The 20,114-nt window shown below is 31.3% G+C and overlaps 1 protein-coding gene across 1 annotated transcript in view; it reads left to right on the top strand.

Moving 5' to 3' along the window:
* LOC129220032 (nose resistant to fluoxetine protein 6-like) overlaps window positions 1-20,114 on the top strand; it is a 56,673-nt gene that overhangs the window by 16,267 nt on the left and 20,292 nt on the right. The window contains exons 4-5 of the mRNA XM_054854368.1: window positions 4,163-4,250; window positions 5,987-6,072. Coding sequence (XP_054710343.1) covers window positions 4,163-4,250; window positions 5,987-6,072 — 174 coding nt within the window. The remainder of the gene's footprint in view (window positions 1-4,162; window positions 4,251-5,986; window positions 6,073-20,114) is intronic.

Below are 20,114 nucleotides of genomic sequence, written 5' to 3'. Positions count from 1 at the left end.
AGAAAACAAGAATTAATTTTTAGTAATATAGTTTTTTTTTCTTTTAGTATAGGTCATTTATATTAAAAAAACATGGTGAAGTTTCGTTTTGGTAAATTATTGTATTTCTGAAATACATATACACTGAAAAGAATATAAAAAGTGGATTATTAAAAAAAATAAAATACTAAACTCTTTTCATAATGCACTCAAAAAAACAAAATCAAGTTTCTGGATCAGAAAAGACATTTTCATTATTCCTGAAGATTTCAACAATTCCAAGAAAATGACATCACAAACGAAGAGAGTGCGGCTCAAGTCATTTCAAACCAAGATTTCAAATTAAGAAAAATATGCATGTTTCAGCGCTCAAATTTATGATTGAAAGCTATATAGGGAAGAGAGTGTTGTGTACCTTGGGACACTTTTCACATTTCAACTTTTAACGTCACTATTTTAAATAAAATTTAAAATCTAAAAGTCACATTAAAACACCCCAATACATTTTTCTGCAATATATATTTTAAAATTCAGACAGTTTGAAAATAAAATATTGCCAGCCATTTAAAGAAAGAATTCAAAACTGTCCCAAGATTTAACATCCTATTGTACCTTAGTACACTTATTGTGGTACCACGGGAACCCTTCATGATTCAGGAAAGAGCCATATACTTGAACAAATTTTGCACCAAAAAAAAAATCATGGTAATGAATTAAATTATGAATAATGAAAAAAATGAATCATAAATAATGAATTGAAGAATTATTATCTAAAATTAGATGTGTTTAAAAGACTACATCAGGTTAGAACATTTTCTATGTCCTTAAACATATCTTAATTATTAAGAACTATGCATATGTTGCATCTTGGGACGAGTCCAACACGGTACAATATGTTTGACTGTCCCAAAGTACAAGCACCACGTGGTTTATGAAAAACCAACAAAGGTGGTCAATTTAAATGCACTATCATTATTTTCTAATAATCAAAATATTTAAAGTACTTATCTTTTACACCAAAATAAAATTCAGTTGATTATTTTTACAAATACAAAGACAGAAAATGAAATAAAAAGGAAGAAAATTTTTACTTTGGAGTTATAAAATTTTCTTTCTCGACCAAAATCACCATTTAGCTCTTTTAATGTTTATTGTTACTATGGGACCATTTAGTGGTGAAGGTTTCTATTAGAGACTACAAAAAACATGGCAGCTAAAAATAGATTCTTAGAAATTAGAAGTGTCTCAAGGTACAACACTCTCCCCCAATGATAAAAAATTCTGTACATGACTTGAACCGCACTTTTCTTCGTTTGTGGTTCCTTTTCTTTTAATAATTTAAAACTACAGGAATACTGAAATTGTCCTTTTTGACCCAGAAACGATATTTTTTTTCTTTTGAATGCATTATGGAAAGTGCTTGGTATCTCTTAATAGTAAATAAAAGTAAGGTTCCAAAGAACTTCTGGACGAAAGTCTGTGGCGGTCGTGCGTCCAGGAGACCCCATAGCACCTACAGCCTTGAAACTTTGTACAAAGTTACTTCGTGCCCCGGGGGTGTACACCTGGGGTTTTATTTATTTTTTTTTAAATTCGAATTAGTTTTTTTGTAATTAATTTTTTAAGCTCAAATTTCGCGTAATTGCCTATTAAGGGCGTCAAAAATTACTTGCACATATTAATACTATATATCGTTGGAAAGGGTAGAATTATCCGCGTTCTACGCAATTTTCTACCCAATTCACTACAATTTCTACGTTTCAATGCTCTAACTTAAATATGGCGCGAGTTTTTTGCGTTTTTAGCTCGAACATTTTTAGGCTTAGCTAAAATTTAGGCACTACTTTTTTCATTAAATCGATCAGTAAAATGCGAAGAAATTGTTTTACAGTTTTCTTTTTGACACTACTGAAAAGAGCGGCTTTTTTTTTTTTACTCCAGATCTAACTCAACCTATGGTCGAAAAAATGAGCTGCTATTTCCAAATTAAAAAAAAGTTACAAGCCATTAAAAATAAAGTTCGAATAATCTTCATCTTCATTAAAATTATTGATGTTTTATTTGGCGTTGCTATAGTTACGTCTTTTCGATTCGCATGTTTCTTCTTTCCCTTATTCACAAACTTTAAGGGTTTTGATTTTAACGGAAAATCTTAGGCTCAACTCAATTCAAGCCCCGAGCTAAAGAGCAAAATATATCACTAGAGACCACGAATATACAAAACTGCAGTTTTGCAATGCTCAAGAGCTACTTAGCCCTTACAGCTTTGCAAGTTAGTACAAGAAGTTCCGTCTAGAACTAGACGAGCCTACTTTCCCGTATACCCATACTACTTTCTATTACCTGATCAATATTCTCAAAAATAGCTAAAATCGCAAATTTTTTCAAACATATTTTTTTTTAATATTTTAAGCTGATTTCTAGGAATAAAATATTCCTTACTTTTCTTCAAAAAAAAAAACGAACAAATAAAATAGCAGCACCTTTTAAACAAAGCAGCTAATACACTTCTTTCCATTAAAAATTTTTTTTAACAGCTTTCAAAACGAAAAAATAATAATAAGTTCATTAAAATAAATACATCATATAAAAAAAATCGTTTCTTTTTCCCCTGTTGCCGAAAATAATTTTTTAAACGAATTAATGCACTTACCAAAATAAAAAAAACCAATAAAATGTCAACTTAAAGAAATAATTTTCATTGTCAAAAAAAAAAAAAAAATCGTCTGCGCATATTTTTCGAGTTTATTCACCGAAAACTAAATTAGACCTAAATTAAAACTTTAGCGTGAAAATAAAAACAAATCATATCAACAATAATTATTTCACAGTTAAAACCACAGCAGAGGAGTCGGAGTCGGAGACAATCTCATTTTGGGATAAAAGAGTCGGAGTCGAATATCCAAGAATCGGAGTCAGTCATTTGTCCTCCGTGTATAAATGTTTGCCAAAGCTACGAAGTCAGAGTTGAAGTCGGGGAGTCGGAGTCCGATTAATTGTCGGGAACAGGAGTCAGAGTCGATGTCAGGTCTCCCTAAATTCTCGGAGTCGGAGTCGGGAGTAGGTCGTCAAGAGCTATTTCCAACAAAGTTTGTTTGAAATAAATCCGCCTTCAAGTACGGAATCTACATCGACTTTCAGTTTCCCCGTAGGCGCTAATGTTAAGGGATTTGAACTGTTCAAAATTGAACGGAAAATTGTTCAAATCAAAAAGATATCTTATATACAAGTTTTTTATCAAAAGCTTTTTCCTACGAAGTTTGTTTGAAGCAAATTCGCCTCACAGTTCGGAATTGCTTTGAATTTCCCCGTATGCGCTAATGTTAAGTTTTTTTGAACTGTTCAAAATTGAACAAAAAATAGTTCAAATCAAAAAGTGAAATATGGGAATGAGGTGTCCTCGCCGAGATCTTTCGAACAAAAAAAAGTTTGTTCGAATCGGACTATTCATTCAAAAGTTATTAGGGGGGGACAGACAGACAGACCGACAGACAGACAGACAGACCGACAGACAGACAGACCGACAGACAGACAGACCGACAGACATTTTTCCCCATCTCAATACCCTACTTTCCAATTTTTAATTTTTCAATATTTATTTAATTATTTTATTTATTTTTGACTTTTTTTTGTTTTTCACGATATTTTTAAGATGCATTAAGCCTTCTTTCATGCTTTTTTCTTCTTTTTCTGACTTTTACTGGGAAAGTAGGCTAACAAGTTATTTTGAAACCCGGGGAAGGGATGCTTTTTGATCCAAACGGAAATCATAATGCGTTTTTAATCTGTTTCTTTTTAACTGACGATTTTAATCTTTGCGAATCAAATAAGATTGCAAAGCAATCTTCGGGGGTTGGTGAGCGTTAGCGAGCAGGGAGCAGAGCCCCCAGTTAAAAAAAAAAAAAAAAAATCTGTTATTTTCTTCTTGGTGCGAGTATTTTGCTCACGGTGAGAGTTTCAAAAGGTTAAAATCATTTTATCTTTAAACCCTCCAGTGGGAAGATACTTAGTTACGTCTATAGTATATTTTCTACTTGCGAGAAAAGTAATTTTAGTTCTAGTTTCATTTATTAATACATGTATATTTTAGAAAGAAAATCGAAAAAATTTATCCTTTGGAAGATTTGTTCGTTTGTGATGATTTGCATTATCATATTTTTTAATAAAAACTGCTTTGTTTCAGTCGGGAAAGCATTTTCCCTTAGTGCTTGGACGTCAAGATGTGAAATGAAGGAGGAGAATGAATTTCCCCCAGTAGTTGTTTTTGTCATGTAAGTATAAATTAAATCATTTTCACGTATATATTTATAACCTAAATGACTTATTCCAAACGCGTTCAATTCTATGACTTTAAATGATATAGAAACAAGATATTATAGAAAAAGCTGATATTCCAAAAATACAACACCCACAATATCTTCAAGATATGGAATTATAGCTCGTTTCTTTGACAAGTTTTAAGCTTCCTTTATAGAAACACTGAATAAACCCACAGAACTAGACTGCCGTGGTAAGGTAAAGCGCGGTATCTGCAGAAACAAGGTTTTGAGATATTTGAAGAAACGCGTTTTGGATTCCATACTAACTTTTAGGAAAATTTGCAATTTGACTTTTTTTGCTTGATTTTACAAAAAAGGAAGTATTGTGTTCCCGAAAAAATTTTCACTCAAAAATCGACCTTAATTTCCATTTTGCTCACCCCCGAATGAATGTTGAGTTTTGTTTTCGACTCGACCACACGTGGATAAATGCCTAAGAACGTGTAGACACGCGAAATAACCATTTTAACGATTTCCTGGTTAATAACAACGAGTTTTCTCGTGACGTCTGTATGTACGTATGTATATATGTGGGTATGTTCGTATGTATAACGCATAATTCAAGAACGGAATGTCCTAGAAGGTTGAAATTCCGTACGTAGACTCCTAGTGGGTTCTAGTTGTGCGTCTCCCGTTTTGGTTGCATTCGGGTGTTTCTAAAGGGGTCTTTTGCCCGTTTTGGAGGGAAATCATTGTTAATTTCGATGTAAGGTGATGTTATAACTTGGCAGACACTTGGCGATATATCGCGTTTTTTGGTCGCCAAGTTTTGTCGTCAACTTGGCGACAGATTTGGCGATTTTTTTTTTCAAAAATCTGGTTTGAATTTGGCCACTGTTGGTGATATTTAGAGAGTAAACCATTGAATCATATTAAAACTGCCAATAATGAGAAAATGACATGAAATTGGAGTAAAAGTAAGTCATGCGATGTAGACATCAGCTCGTTTTTTTTTTTTTTTTTTTTTTTTGTGTGTTTCAAACCAAAAAAGGCAAGTTTGCACAATAAAGATGAGGTACATTTGATGAAAAAAAGAGGAAAAATTTGCGAATATTGCGCTTTATATTCCACGGCAATAAGCAACCCGAGTTAATTTCCGTTAGTTTTGAGTGCCAAAACTACCAAGCTACTTTTGAAATGATGTTACTAACAGTCATTCATCACAATAATGCTGGAGAATCAGCGTGATATTTTAAAATTTACTACTCTGTGGATTGTATGTAGTATATTCGTTATATTTGAGAGACAGCAGTGAAAATTGTCAATAAAATTATGGTTTATTCCAAGTTTCGCCGATATTTTAAATTTCCTCCACCCTTAAATGTATTAAAAGGTATGATTTAAACTGAACAACAGCGGGAATGGAAATTTCTTGCTGCAGAAAATTAGGGAGACACCAAATTAATGGTTTATTTTAGCGGTTTGGTTTCTCGCGTCACATAAAACGGTACTTAGAGTTAAAACTTTTAACTTTTCGTACACACTTAACTTTTGCATTTCCAACCAGTAATACAATCTCTGAAACTGATATTTAAAGTTTCAAATTACTTCAATTATATTCCCATCTAATACGACATTACTTCTCCGAATAATGTTTGGAATGTTTGTAGTAAAACCTATTAAGCTACAACTTCGAAATCTTCTAGAGGGAAATTGTTTCATGAGTGTTTTATTTTTATTTCTTTCAGATCTGTCTTTAGTTTCTTAGGGTTTCTGATGCTCGTCGGATCATTAATTGATATTTACTCCCACTACACGAAGACGACATTTTCCAGTATGTATATTCTAATGCATCTCTGTTGCTGTTGTAACTTTTTAAAAATAATCTTTAAAAATAATTCAATTTGGAAATATTAAATATTTATATTTCAAATATCAATGTCAACGCATTACGTCAATGTGCAAAAGTGAGTACTACAACGTACTAAATCAAAATGGGGTTGTTTCCTTCAGTCAAAAGTAGTTCTTTTTGTTACTGAAATTGATAGATTAAGCAAAAAAAAAAAAAAAAAAAAAAAAAAAAACAGCATTGACTTAGAAAATACTTTCATTTTTCCAACAGTTATTTTTTAATTAATTTTTTTAAATGTCTGATTCTTCAAACAAGGCGTGGTCTTTATGACGTCACAAATGATGCATTATGGCGCATCTTTCTACCGCATTTCCACTTTATGATAATCAAGAAGCAAATTAAAATTGCGGTCTATGCTGGCTCTTAATTCTATCGTTGCCAATACACGTGAGTAAAGGTGCGAATTAAATATTTTGGGCCGTGAATCAAGGGCGCCCGTTCTAGGGGGTAAGGGGGCTTGAGCCCCCCCCCCCCCTTTGAAATTAGAACTTCCTTGCTTTTAGTACTTTTTTCTTTCCAAAAATGTAAAAACATTTCTTCTCCAGTCATTAATGAATAAGTTATTAAAAATGTCAAATTTTACTGACTCTAATCTGTCCTGAAATCGGTTTCCATGGGGAAAGTATCCTGCTAAATCATGCGGAAAATATCTGAACCCCCCCCGCCCCTGCAATTTTGCATATGGGCGCCCATGCCGTGAATGGCAACTGTGAATGGCATTTCATAATTTGTGATGTCATCGGCAGAAGTGTTAAACGATGAAAGAGCACCGATTTAAGTAATATTTTTAAAATATTAAACTTAAAGAAATTATTTTAAAAATAGCCAGATTCTATGTTTTTAAGCATGTTCTTTCAGAAAAAAAAATACTTTTAAAATTTTGGAAACGACCCTATTATGTAACAGGTGGCCCATTAAATATTTTAAATTATGTTTTGAAGCGAATGTCAAATCAAAAGTAATGGTCCTTATCATGCACATATTAGCTACGCTAACAAAAGGGGGAAAAAAAAAATCTTTTTTTCCTACATAAAATAATTGAGTATCAGATTGAAAATAATAACATATCAATAAAAAAATTATTGCTCTTGTGTGTCAATTAAAAAATGAAACATCAACTGAAATAATTCAAGTAGGGGCTCATCTAAAAGCGAAAAAGAAATCCGTCTGGTTAGGCATAGATTGAAAAATTTTAGGCATACACTCTCAAAAATAATTCCTTCAATTGACGGAAATTCTCTTGGCAGCAGTGCTGCCGGACTTTTCACGATTTTTAACGGATTTCCGTTTTTATTTTCACCTGTCAAATGAAGGAACGTCCTTCTTTTTTCTTTTCGTCATAGGAGGAAAATTCCGTCATTTGACGAATTTCCGTTTTTATTTTCTCCTGTCAAATGAAGGAACGTCCTTCTTTTTTCTTTTCGTCATAGGAGGAAAATTTTCCGTCATTTGACGAATTTCCGTTTTTATTTTCTCCTGTCAAATGAAGAAAGTTTCGTCCATATTTTTCCCGTTGTGGGAGGAATATTTTCTGTCATTTGACACTTTCCCCGTTTCTTTTCTTCTCCGTTAAATGTGGGAAATTTTTCGTTGTTTGAAGAAACGTCCGTTATGGTAGTTTCTGTTACATGAAGTCAACTTTTCGTTATTTGAAGAAATGCTCGTTTTTTTGTTTGTTACATGAATGATTTATTTCGTTGTTTGAAGAACGTCCGTTATGATCGTTTCTGTCAGATGAAAGACAATTTGCGTTATTTGAAGAAACTTTTTTCTTTTTTGTTTCTGTTAATGAGGTTTTTTACAAATATTTTTTTTCAGATACTTTGAATCTGTATTTTTTCTTAGTCCGAAACGTGGATACATCAAACCACCAAAATCCCAAGTAAAATTTTAGACCCCACCCCCTCCCCCGCGAAAAAACTCTCCAAAAATAATTACAAACTTATTTAAAAACAACTTTTAATTTTTTTAGTTTTAGAATATGTTGTCAGTCGAAAATTTTCGGAAACGGCAACCCAAAATTTTCGAATCAAATACGCCTCTGAAAATTCCACAAGAAAGTTCAAAAGTAGATTCCTTATTGGCTAAATGTATTTATCAAAAATCTATTTTTGTCACCTGAAAGCAGGTATCTTATTACATAGCGGTTTCAATATGCAGGTTTCTTTCATAAAAGACGACAAATGGTGTAAGTTTCAAATTTTCATAAACTTCATAAAAATTTTAAGAATATGAAAATTAGTTTGTGAAAAACGGCCATTTCGTGTAATGAGATAACCACTTTCAGAGGCTGAAAACAAAATTATGAAAAATTGATTGTATGCTGATCAACTTGAGATTTACTCACTCCGGTATTTTTCGGAAGTTCTATTTAAATAAGAACCTGAAAAATGCACGCTGTACATATATAATGGATAAAAAATGTGCTTAGTATTGGAAAAAGATAGATTCGTCTAGTATCACTCAGACAAAAAGAAAAAGAGTGTAGAAGATTGTAGAATTAACTTTATTTTTATAAGCATTTATACATACAGGTAATATTAACATCATCAGCAATTTCATTCCAATGTAAAATGAATCTTTTGCAAATGAATTAAAATAAAATCTCTTGAAAATTCAATTAATTTTATTTATAGTCTTGCATCAACTACCATCTTTATGGATATGAATAATTGACTAAAATAAAGAATTGAAATTGACATTATATTATAACAGTTTAATTGATTTAATTATGTTAACCATAATTGAGACTAGATAATTTAGAAATAGATTTACACCCCAAATAAGAATATAGTTTCGTTACTTTTTTTTTATTTGTTCAAAGAGTATATGATATTTTGAACAAAATATACAACAGTCATTTTACATAGTTTTCCAATCATAAAAATTACACTAACTAGATAAATAATAAAGCTTGATTTAATTTTTGATATTAGTAATTAAAATTTTAATTTAATTACTAATATCAAATTAAGGTTTGCAACATAATTGTAAGCTTCTATACATAATTTTATGAATAAAGAAACGGGAGAATAGCCACAAGTTTCAAATTAAGACATTCCGAAAATTATGTAAAAATATTACAATTTTGAAAAATAGACGAGAGCAAAGTATAAAAATTACCAGGCAATTTTTTTCTCTTTGCTTGCTTGTTTGAGCAAATTACTTCTAGTAAGGTACCTTTGATCTATACTTCGGTTTTATATTGTTTTTAGCTTTATAGTGATATGACAACACTGCCCATATAGTTTGAATCTTTATCACCATAGTTTTCAGTGCAACTGAATTTCTTTTTGCGAAGCAACAAATTTGAGATAATACATGTTTAAGGGTAACTTAAAGTATTAGAAGTATTTTACATCCATTAACTTTGAAACAGCAATGTAGATTTAGTTGTAATAGCATGTATAACTAAAAAAAAAAAAAATAAGCCCATAATAAACACTGTAAAGTAATACAGAATTATCGGCAATAATTTCCAATGTAGCAAAATTAGCATTTAGATAGCGACTTTTGACATCAATATGTTTATTCATCCATATTTACTAATTCATTAGCATTTCTTCAATTAAAATTTTTAATCTGTCTTTTAATTTTTAAATGACTAATTTTTTTTTTAGCCAAATCAATTTTTCTGCCAATTTTATTAGTTTCAGCAGTGAACAAAATGTTTTTCACGGATTGTTTAAGTAAGAAAAACCTATTAAAAAAAAAAAAAAAAAAACCTTAAGAGTCTTGACTAAAATCTCAAATATTTTTTTGTGAGTTCTGTTCCACTAAGGATATTTTTTTAATGCAGTAATTTAAAAAAAATTGACACTTTAAATAAAAGTATAATTTTCAAGGATAATTGTATATCAAACCATTGCTGAATGGGGTCGTTTCCTAAATTTGAAAGTATTTTTTTTTTTTCTGAAAGAGCATGTTGCTTTTTGGTTATCATAACGTAGAATTGTGGTAAAGAGCAAGTGTAAGCATTCAGAGTGCCAGTGAAGTATGCGCATAAGTTGATCATTTGTGACGTCATAAAGACTATGCCTTGTTTGAAAAATCGGACATTAAAAAAATTAATTAAAAAATAACTGCTGGGAAAATGAAAGTATTTTCTGGGTCCATGTTATTATTATTTATTTTGCACATTCTATCAACTCCAGTGACTAAAAGTAGTACTTTTGACTGAAGAAAACAACCCCACTGTTTATTAAATTAAGAACAACATTCCTAATATCAGCTGGTCTTAAAACTTTTACTTGAATTTGCATTGATAAGTTTTTGTTCAATAATGATTAAGTTGCAGAACATTAATGAAGAAACTATTCTTAAAATGTTTCAAATACAGTATACTCTCGATATCACAAAGTCGAAGGGACGGTAAAAAAAGTTTGAGATATCAAGTTTGAGATAACAAGGGTATAATCATAATTTAAAATATTTTAAAAATTAGCCACACTAGTTAAAAATAAGTGGAAACATATAATGAAAGCTTAAAAAAGGATACTCTAAAGAAGTAGCAAAATGTAGTGATTTACCACAACTAAACTGATCAAAGATTTGGATTACTAAGTTACAGAATTGTTTCAAACGAGTTTCGAGTGCTCCGGAACAAAAGAAGTTAAGCAAAGGATTTCACCATTCCCTGCGTCTCTAAAGGGGTTTTCCGTTCATCTCCCGTTTTCAAGGAGGTGAAAATAGGGGCAAAAGGTCCAACGAAATGGCATGAGAAGGGGGCAAAAAGTTTTAGGTACGTTTCTTGGACTTAAATTTTCTGAATCCCCTAGGCTGCACAATGAAAGTGACAGAAGATAAGCTTCGCATAATCATTCGTAACCCTTGAGAGAAATAATGAAAGGGTGTGAAACTTTTGGAAACATTCCTTGAGTGGCTTCAAGACAATAAACTGCGGTTTTTCCGAAAAAGTCATATTTGACTTCGAAAAATATTCTACATAACAAAGTTTTGATTAAAAACGCTTCAACATAAGAATGAAAAATAACATTAGAAAAATATGCAAAAGGGGAGAAATAATTTTTCGTCATATCAAGTTTTTCGAGGTATACTGTACTTGAAAGACATAGCACAGAATTAAAATATAAATGTCAAAGGCACCAAAAACTAAGCCTTTTGACTAGGTTAACACTTTTTTACTCTTGGTTCTTCTTTCCCGGTTTATTTCTGCAAAGACACTGAAAGAAAAGAAAAGAAATTATCACAAGACAATAAAACTAAACAGAGAAGGGTGCAGCAGTATGCCTGCTGTTTAATAAATTCTTGCCCTTTTCCATACCTTGAGTCAATTAAAGGTGAGCATTTTTGAAAATAAGAAAATATTTGAAAAAATTGGCTTTTATTTTAAGTGACTAAAAAAACTTGAAGGTAAAAAATGTTAACATAGTTGCAACCGTCCATAAATAATCAACATTCCAAAAGTGATGTAATTTTGTTGTGTTTACCTATGCATTTTTAAAACACACTTAAAGTAGGTTACAGTAATTTTAACTTTATGTGGGAACTGTTCACATGTGCCCTTAGATGTTGTTCATAGGATTCCCACCATTCACCTTAGAACAAATTGCAAAAGTGTAAAATCTAAATTTACTAAAAAAAGGAAACATTTTCATTAATTTACTTGCATGTTCATGTGGTTAGACTGGTACTGAGATCACTCAAACAATTTTCTAGATTTTTTGCAAGTCAATTTCGCACTCTGGCAAAAAATTTGAATTCTGAAGTCTCACATTTGAGGTTTCATATGCTAGTGATTAATCTTTTGAAGTTACATCATACCACATGCAACTTTCGACTGTAAACAAGACTAATAAAAAAAGGTTGAACCAATTTAAGCAGGAAATTTCCCCTTTTTTTTGAAAAAAAGTGAGGCGAAGTTACGAAAATTGTAGGATATTTAGTATAAATTTGAAGGTATTAGGAATTATAGGATTTTTTTAAGATTAGAATAATACCTACACCCTGTAATAGTAATAAAGATGTGCTAGGAGATTGAAAAAATGTTCCATAAGAGACAATGACAATAAAGGGCTGGAACAAATAGATAAAATTCTACTGGACAGAAGTTTTTTTTTTCTATCATATTCTTTCAACAAAACAAGATTGCCAAATTTCTTTACTAAATAAATGTTAAATGCGTACTTAGAGAATGTGCTTTCTTTTACTAGAAAGGTGTTTATTTTTTGGATGGGTCTTGGTAAATACTTCCCAAACAAACATACCCCAAATATTAACTATAACTTACTTAAATTATTAAAATTAAGTCACACATGCATGACAATAACATACCGCTGAATGAAACTAATTCAGAAAATATATTACTTGCATGTATTGATGCTTTCCATCCAAAAATATTAAAAACTCTTCTGAATTTTAATATTGTCCCCTATAAACAAACAAAAAATGCATTTTGCTAAAATTATGCAAGTGATGATTTCAAAAGTTTTAGGACACCAATTTTTATAAAATTTTAGTACATTTTTAAGACAACAAATATCAAGTTTTTTTTTTTAATTTAAATGTAATTCATTAGCTTGATATTTCATTATTGGATTATAAAACGTTTCAAATTCTTGAAAACTACAACAGAATGCATTCAATATTTTATTATTTAACACAGTGACACATTATGAAGTAGAAACATATACCCAGTAGAATAAATGTCTGTTCAAGTGCTTCTTTACTTACCTTGTTATTGTTTCATCAAAGTGAATTAAAGAATGAGAAAGAAATATCCTTAATAAGGAAAGATTTAAAGTAGGCTGCAAGCCCAAAATTTTATGTATACTTAACTTTTATCAGATATGTCCCTGTAAATAACAGATAAATCATTTAAAGATGCAAATGAATAATTGTTTTATTACCGCAACTATTTTATCTTGGAGTGAATTTGGGGCAAAAGCTTTGAATTGCTTCATTACAACTAATTTGTTTTCAGTAGAGGACGAAGAACATGGAATTAAAAATACAACTTGATTTTTTCAATCTACTTTCAACCTCTTATGTCTTGCCACTAGTGGTGTTCCCATTGGGTATGCTCCACATACGCTATATACTCTCAAACATTTTAAAAAACATATAGCTTATACCCTCAAAGCTTCAAAAATTCTCCCATTATGACATATTACGTATATGATCGCATACACATATTGTGTATAACTGATTTACTGGGAGTATACCCTCAAAAAATTAATGGGAACATCACTGCTCGCCACATCAGCATGAGACAGTACCTGTAAAAAATCCTTGATTATCAATATTGGAAAGATAGTGTATAAACAGAACAAAATGCATTAAAGTGATCCTTTTCTGAACAGCACCAATGCTGATCTTGCATACATTTTTGTCTGCTTTTTCCAACCACAAGAAAGAGAAATTTGTTTTCCGTGGCATTTAAATAAAACAAATTACTATTTACAATTTTAAAGCAAAAAGTTAGTGACTAAATTTAAAAATTATGAGTGCAAGAAATGATTCAACTTCAATAAAGAGAAACACAAAGCAAACTGACTTCTTTGTACTGAAAGAACAAGGTAATGCTCAGACCACAACACAAGATAAGCACTATAAAAATAAAATTACTTCCCATTTGGGGGACAACCCATTTAAACTTTGATCTAAATATATTTTTTGATCCAAATGTTTATAGTTGGGTTCTAACTCGACTCATTATATGTATTTTATTTCAATAAGCTATAATACTCTTCACTCCCCTCCCCTCGACCACAAAACTACAATTTGAGAGGAGGGGAATACTCCCTCCAGCAGATTCTTTGAGTCATCCAGAAAAAAACCTTTTCCAATTTTGGCCAAAATTTTAAGGTCTCTCTAAGACTAAGCCAGCAATAAAATTTTTAACTGTCAGCCACAGTAAAAAATATCCGCTACTTTTCCTCACACAATCTTGCAACACTACGCGCTTTAAGGAGCAGTACTGTATAAATAATCAACCTTAAGCAACTTGATAAGCAAAGCAATGAGCTAAAGAGAATTTTTTTTTTTTTTTTAATTTCTTACATCGACTGCATTTTTATGCTTAAAATGAAAACTAAATTTTCGTAAAAACTTTTTATTACATTTTTTTTAAGCCAAAAAGTTTTCCCAAAAAGCGCTCACCAAAGATCCAAATGAAACATTTTATTTTAATTCAAGTATGCATTTGTTCAGAGTGACATGCATTAGCATTTGAATGAATTCAATGTTGTAACCCAATTCTTAAATCCGACAATTTCAAGTCCAAAAAAGTAAAAAGGTTGCTCATAACACAAATGGATCATTGACAAATACTATGCTCCAAGTCCGAAATTTTACATTATTTCAGAATTGGTGCATTTGAATTTGATAAATTCCTGATCCGGTAAATGAGTGCTGATATAAGTCTAATTTTACTCTTGGAAGATTGGGGAAACACCCAAGTATTCATAATTGAGACAATAGCGGAAAGGAAAATCAGTGTGGATAAGAGAAAAAATAAGCAATACATCATCTCTAAGGACTCGAAAAGTAAGAGGTATCAACTATTTGTGACATCAAAATTGAAATTTAAAATAATAACAAGTTGTGGCCCAACCCAGAAACACTTTTGACAAAACTAATGACGAAATTTTTTGAAGTTATTTATTGAGCTCATATGAATTATGGTCACAGAAGAATAAAATTAGGTCACATTCAGTGGCGAATCCCAGGGGGGCGGCTATGAGGCTGCAGCCGCTCCAGACTATAACTAATTTTTTTTTTTCGATTAGAATTTTTTTTATATTGTGTATGCATCTTAAGGTAAAATAATAAAATATATAATTTCCTATATTCATCCTATCTTTATCATTTTAATCGTTTCCCTCAGGTTTATACACTAATTTGCTATAGTAATAGAGATACTTGTTTTCCGAAATTTCCTGTCGAATTTCGGAAATTTTTCCCTGCCTTTTAAAAAAATTTATTTACTCAAAAAGAAGAAAAACAGAAAAAAAAATTCAGACCTCCTTAATTAATGCGCTTAGTGTCAATTCTCAGAATTTTATCTTCGTTTTCCCTTTTTGTAACTATTAGTCCACGATTTTTCTTACTTACATTTAGTGACTTGCATTTGCCATGGACAATTTTCATAATCAACAAGAATTGTTAGTTTTGCCTTCAAATTGCTTAGAAATAATGTCTAAAAATTTTATTTTTAAAATTTTATTTTTTTACTGACATTTAAATTTTATCACTAAACACCAAATTTTAGATAATTTCAACAGTGACTCCGAAAATTTCATTAGCCCTTGAAACCCTCCTGAAAAACATATTTTTTTTTCAAACGACTTCATTTGCATCAATGAACTTTTGGCGATGTCAAGGAGACATACATTTTTAATGATCTCAGCCACCCCCAGAAACTAAATCCTGAATTCGCCACTGGTCACATTAGGAACATATTTTTTCACTATGGACTATTGGAAATGGCTTTTCTAACTGTAAATATTCAATAAACATCATTCAAGCTAAATTTTAACTCATTCCATTCATAGGTTAAGTACCCTAGAGTTAAAAATGACTCTTCTGATATCTATATGGCTTAGAGATGTAAGGAGTATTTCACCTATCTTTTAAATATGAAGTCGGACTTGGGTCACTACTAATTTGTCCGATTGCGAATTAAAGAAATTTAAATGCACAAATTCCGAAATTAATTTTAGAATAGGGTTGTTTCTATCAGTCAAAAGTACTACGTTTCGCCACTGAAGTCGATAGAATGAGCAAAAAAAATAATAACATGGAGCAAGCAAAATCTTTTTTTTTTAATGGATAATTTTCAATTATTTTTTTAAATGTACAATTTTTCAAACAAGGGCGTTGTCTTTATGACGTCGCAAATGATCAACTTTGGGGCGTACTCCAGTTAGTGGTGCTGACGCTTGCTGTCTACCACGTTTCCAGGTTATGATAATTCAGAAGCCAATTGAATATTGTTCTCTATGCTTGCCATCAACCATATCAGCGCCAGCAAATGTGAGTGAACATGCAAAACTAAATATTACGCTCTAGCGCTAATAGCATTTCATCATTTGTTGATGTCATGAGCAGAAAGAAGCAAAAAAAGAAAAAATTGAATCTGCACACCATTAAAATAATTTTTTAAATATTAAACTTTGCAATTATGTATTTAAAATGGTCGAATCCTATATTTTTAAACATGCTTTTATAGAAAAAAATACTTTTTAAAATTTCAGAAGCAACCCCATTGGCACATTTACTCATGATCCATTCATGTTGTGGCATTTGTTTTCAGACATTGTCCATTTTTGACGCTGGGTTCCAACATAAATATAATATGAACTTACCAAAAAGTCCGAGAAAGGTGTTATGAGGGACAATTTTACACATCATCAACATCGGGAAAATCTAAAACAGATTATCAATTAATATGTAAATAAGCAATTTTTTAGGCACAAATAGTTTTTGATAGTTTCATTTTAATATGAAATTGTTTAAAAAATAACTCATTTTTTCAAGAAAATTATGAGTTTTTAATAGAGATGTACAAAGTACTTGGTCAATTTGCCAAATACTCATACTTGGGCCAAATTTTGATGAGGTACTCAGCTCAGTTAATATACATAGATTTCTTTGCCTCCCCCCCCCATGCTTCCGTATGTTTTTTAAAAATTTTAACATAGTGTTATTTTATTTTAGAGCGTGCACCCTCCCTTCGGGAGGATGCTATGTATGCTACTGACTCGGCCAATACCAAGTACAGTGAAACCCTCCCTTAACGGACACTCCCGAATAACGGACACCTCTAATTAACGGACATTTTTGCAAGTCCCAGTCCCTTCAATATAGCCCATTCCCATGTAATTCACTCTGAATAGCTGACACTCTGATAACGGACAGTTATTTCACAAAAAATTTCCCTTGCGATCGTAGCACTTCCGGATTTTTTTTTCTTTTCACAGAATATCTTAGTAACTGCTTACCTTACAAAGTTTTTCATCCTCCACAACTGATATTCCAACCCCCCCCCCCCCCCGTCATTTCCTTATCACTGTTTCTTGGAATTAAAAGGTTGGTAATGGGCAGGGGCAGCGATTGGGGCTTAAAAGTTGGAGGCAGAGAAAAAAAAGAACTAAAAAGACATGGTACTTTTTGCGGGCAGCAAAAAATGAAAAAGAAAAAAAAAGTCAATTTTGTTACGACTAGTTTTGAGAGTATTGAAGCAGATAAGTGAAAACTGATGTCAGTCTAATAATTAACGTACGTTTTTCTTAAGATTTTAATGAATTTTGTACACAATAACTATTCAAAAGTTAAGATAAAAAAGAGGAAACTGGGCGCTTTTTCTAACTGGGTCTCTCGGGAGATGCAATTGAGCAGACCGGCGCCGGTAGTAGTCGGCTTAACGGGGCCGTAATTTCGTTGGGTTGTTTAATTTTTAGATATGAAAAAATATTTGCCCATATTCAAAAGTCATATTGCCAACTGTCAATCATGTAATAGTGATACTCGAGATAAAATAAATGAACCATATTAAGTGTGCGTGGGGGGGGGGGAGGGGAGTTGCTCCGCCGAATCGCCGCCGTTGGTAATGAGATATTCATACCCTGAGATGAATTGAGAGGCAAGCGAACCAGCTTTTCATGCAGCAATCGTAGCTTTGCAGTTGCAAACTTTCCTAAAGGCGTGTTGATTTAGTTAATTTTTTTTTGTGTGACAATATTATTTGAGTTTTAAAATGGCAACTAAAAGAAAGAGACTGACATTGAAAGAAAAAATTAATGTTTTGGATTTTGTAATGTTTTAACTGATTATTTTAATTGATTAAATTGCTTGTTTAAGACAAGTGTGTGCTGTTAGTGTACCCTTTATTAAGAAAAAACAGATTTATTACATTTGAAGTAAAATGTAGTAAACCTTTCGCAATTGTTTCGATTGGTGTTCTACAAAGGGAACAACAGCCCATTTTGAAAAAGGTAAATTAAGTAAGTTCCTCCTAATAGTGGACACCTCCCAATAACGGACAAAACTTCTGGTCCCTTGACTGTCCGCTATTCGGAGGTTTCACTGTAGTTGTAAAAAATTAAACATTGTTCCATACACATTTTTCAATTAATAAAAAAGTACAAGTATTTGTAATGACAAAAAGAAAAGGATGTCTACATCCATAAGCTTACATTTTATGAATTGAAAAAGCATTCTTTGTAACGTCAAAACATGTGTCAGGAGTGCTCCTGAACATCTGTTTTTAACATTGTTTTATTGCTTAAAAACATTATTCATGTTTGGCGGATGATTAGAACTATAATAGATTCATATAATTCATATTAATTCCAACTTGATATAATTATATTTTTTATTTATTTATTTATTTTTAATTAAAAAAAACTTTTTTGTTAAGTTTTTGACATAAACATAATATTTTAAATAAAATCGAATTTTAGCTGGAACTTGTTTTGAAAACTATTACATGGAGGTCTATATAGCTATTCAATATGAGTTCAAAATTTATCACATGTATGTCATTTGTTCATTTAAAGCATAATTAGTACTTGGCGGAGTACTCTGTACTCTAACCAAAACGGTATTTGGTACACTCTTTATTTAATATTTCCTATGACTGTAAAACTTCAAAAATTAAAATGCTGCAAAATTTAATTCATACTAAGTGTTTCCTTCCATATATTATTGAATCACCTTTTCTATTATTTACGAAATGAAGATATGTTTTTGGGAGCTTATTTTATAGACAAAATGAGCAGTTAAATCAACTTTTGAACACTTGATAGGATAATATGAACTTATATTTTTCTGGTTAATGTTTCATACTTAAATGAATTAGTTTACAGTAAGGTTAATATATCAATGTGTTGTAAGACTAAAATCGAGTATTCAGTGCGTCCATGGTTAAAAATCTATCATGATGCTAAAATTATATATATTCAGTTGATGTTGTTTCAACATTACATTACATGGCTTTTTCATAAATTTGAATATTAAAAAAAGCTAGCAAAGAACTTCAATGCAAAAAGGAAGAATCAACACATGGCCTAATGGGGCTGGATATTAAAACCCATAAAAATGTTTCCTTAACATTCTGAAAAAAATATCACTGACACAAATAGTAAATATTTTATAACAGTGGAATTGTTTGGTTGAAATGGATCTTTTCTTAGTGTTTTAGCTACATTTTGATTTTTATTTAAAATGCTATATAACTTTATAATTAGTATTTCTATTCCAATTATCACTTCATTCGTTTACATAAACAATTATCGTTAATTTGAGCTTTCACCTACATATATGCATTATTCGTTTTACATGCAAATTTCTGAAACCAAGTTTTGAAACCAAAAATAATGCTAAATGAAATTTAATTCATTTGGACTGAATTCATTTCAGATTAATATCCTGTTTGATTTCCAACTGCAATTTTACTATGACAAGAAAAATCTTTAGTTGTTATTGAGGAAAAGATATTAAGTGTTGATGGCTTCCAGTTGCGAAAGCGCACCGAAACAAGAATTATATTAATTCTATCTTCCATGAAAAATTTAAAAAACAGAAAGTTTCTCTTGTTAAAGCCTTAATCACAAAACGGTAAAAAGACATTTGTATCAGCTATTCATTTTCAGCAAGTCTAGAAATATTATAGTTAAACACCCTCGCTTGAATTACCTTGCCTACCCTCGCTTGTTAAGGGGGGGGGGGAGGCAACACCGGGGGGGGGGCACATCCCAAGAAACCAAATAAATAAAAACAAAATAAATTATTAAAAACTGTGATCAAGTCTTTTAACAGTTCAATATATTTTTGCAATATTTTGGTACAAATGTGAGAAAAATTTAAAATCAGCACATATTACTAAAGCACATAAGCAAGGAATGGGGTGGGGTGGGGGGGGGTGGACTCAATGTAAAGAATGTAAAGTTATGAGGACACAGGGCCGTAGATAGGGTGGGGACCGTTGGGACAAATCCTCC

This window comes from Uloborus diversus, chromosome 1, assembly GCF_026930045.1.
Source record: "Uloborus diversus isolate 005 chromosome 1, Udiv.v.3.1, whole genome shotgun sequence".
NCBI classification, from domain to species: Eukaryota; Metazoa; Arthropoda; class Arachnida; order Araneae; family Uloboridae; genus Uloborus; species Uloborus diversus.
This window is presented reverse-complemented; position numbering and strand designations above follow the sequence as displayed.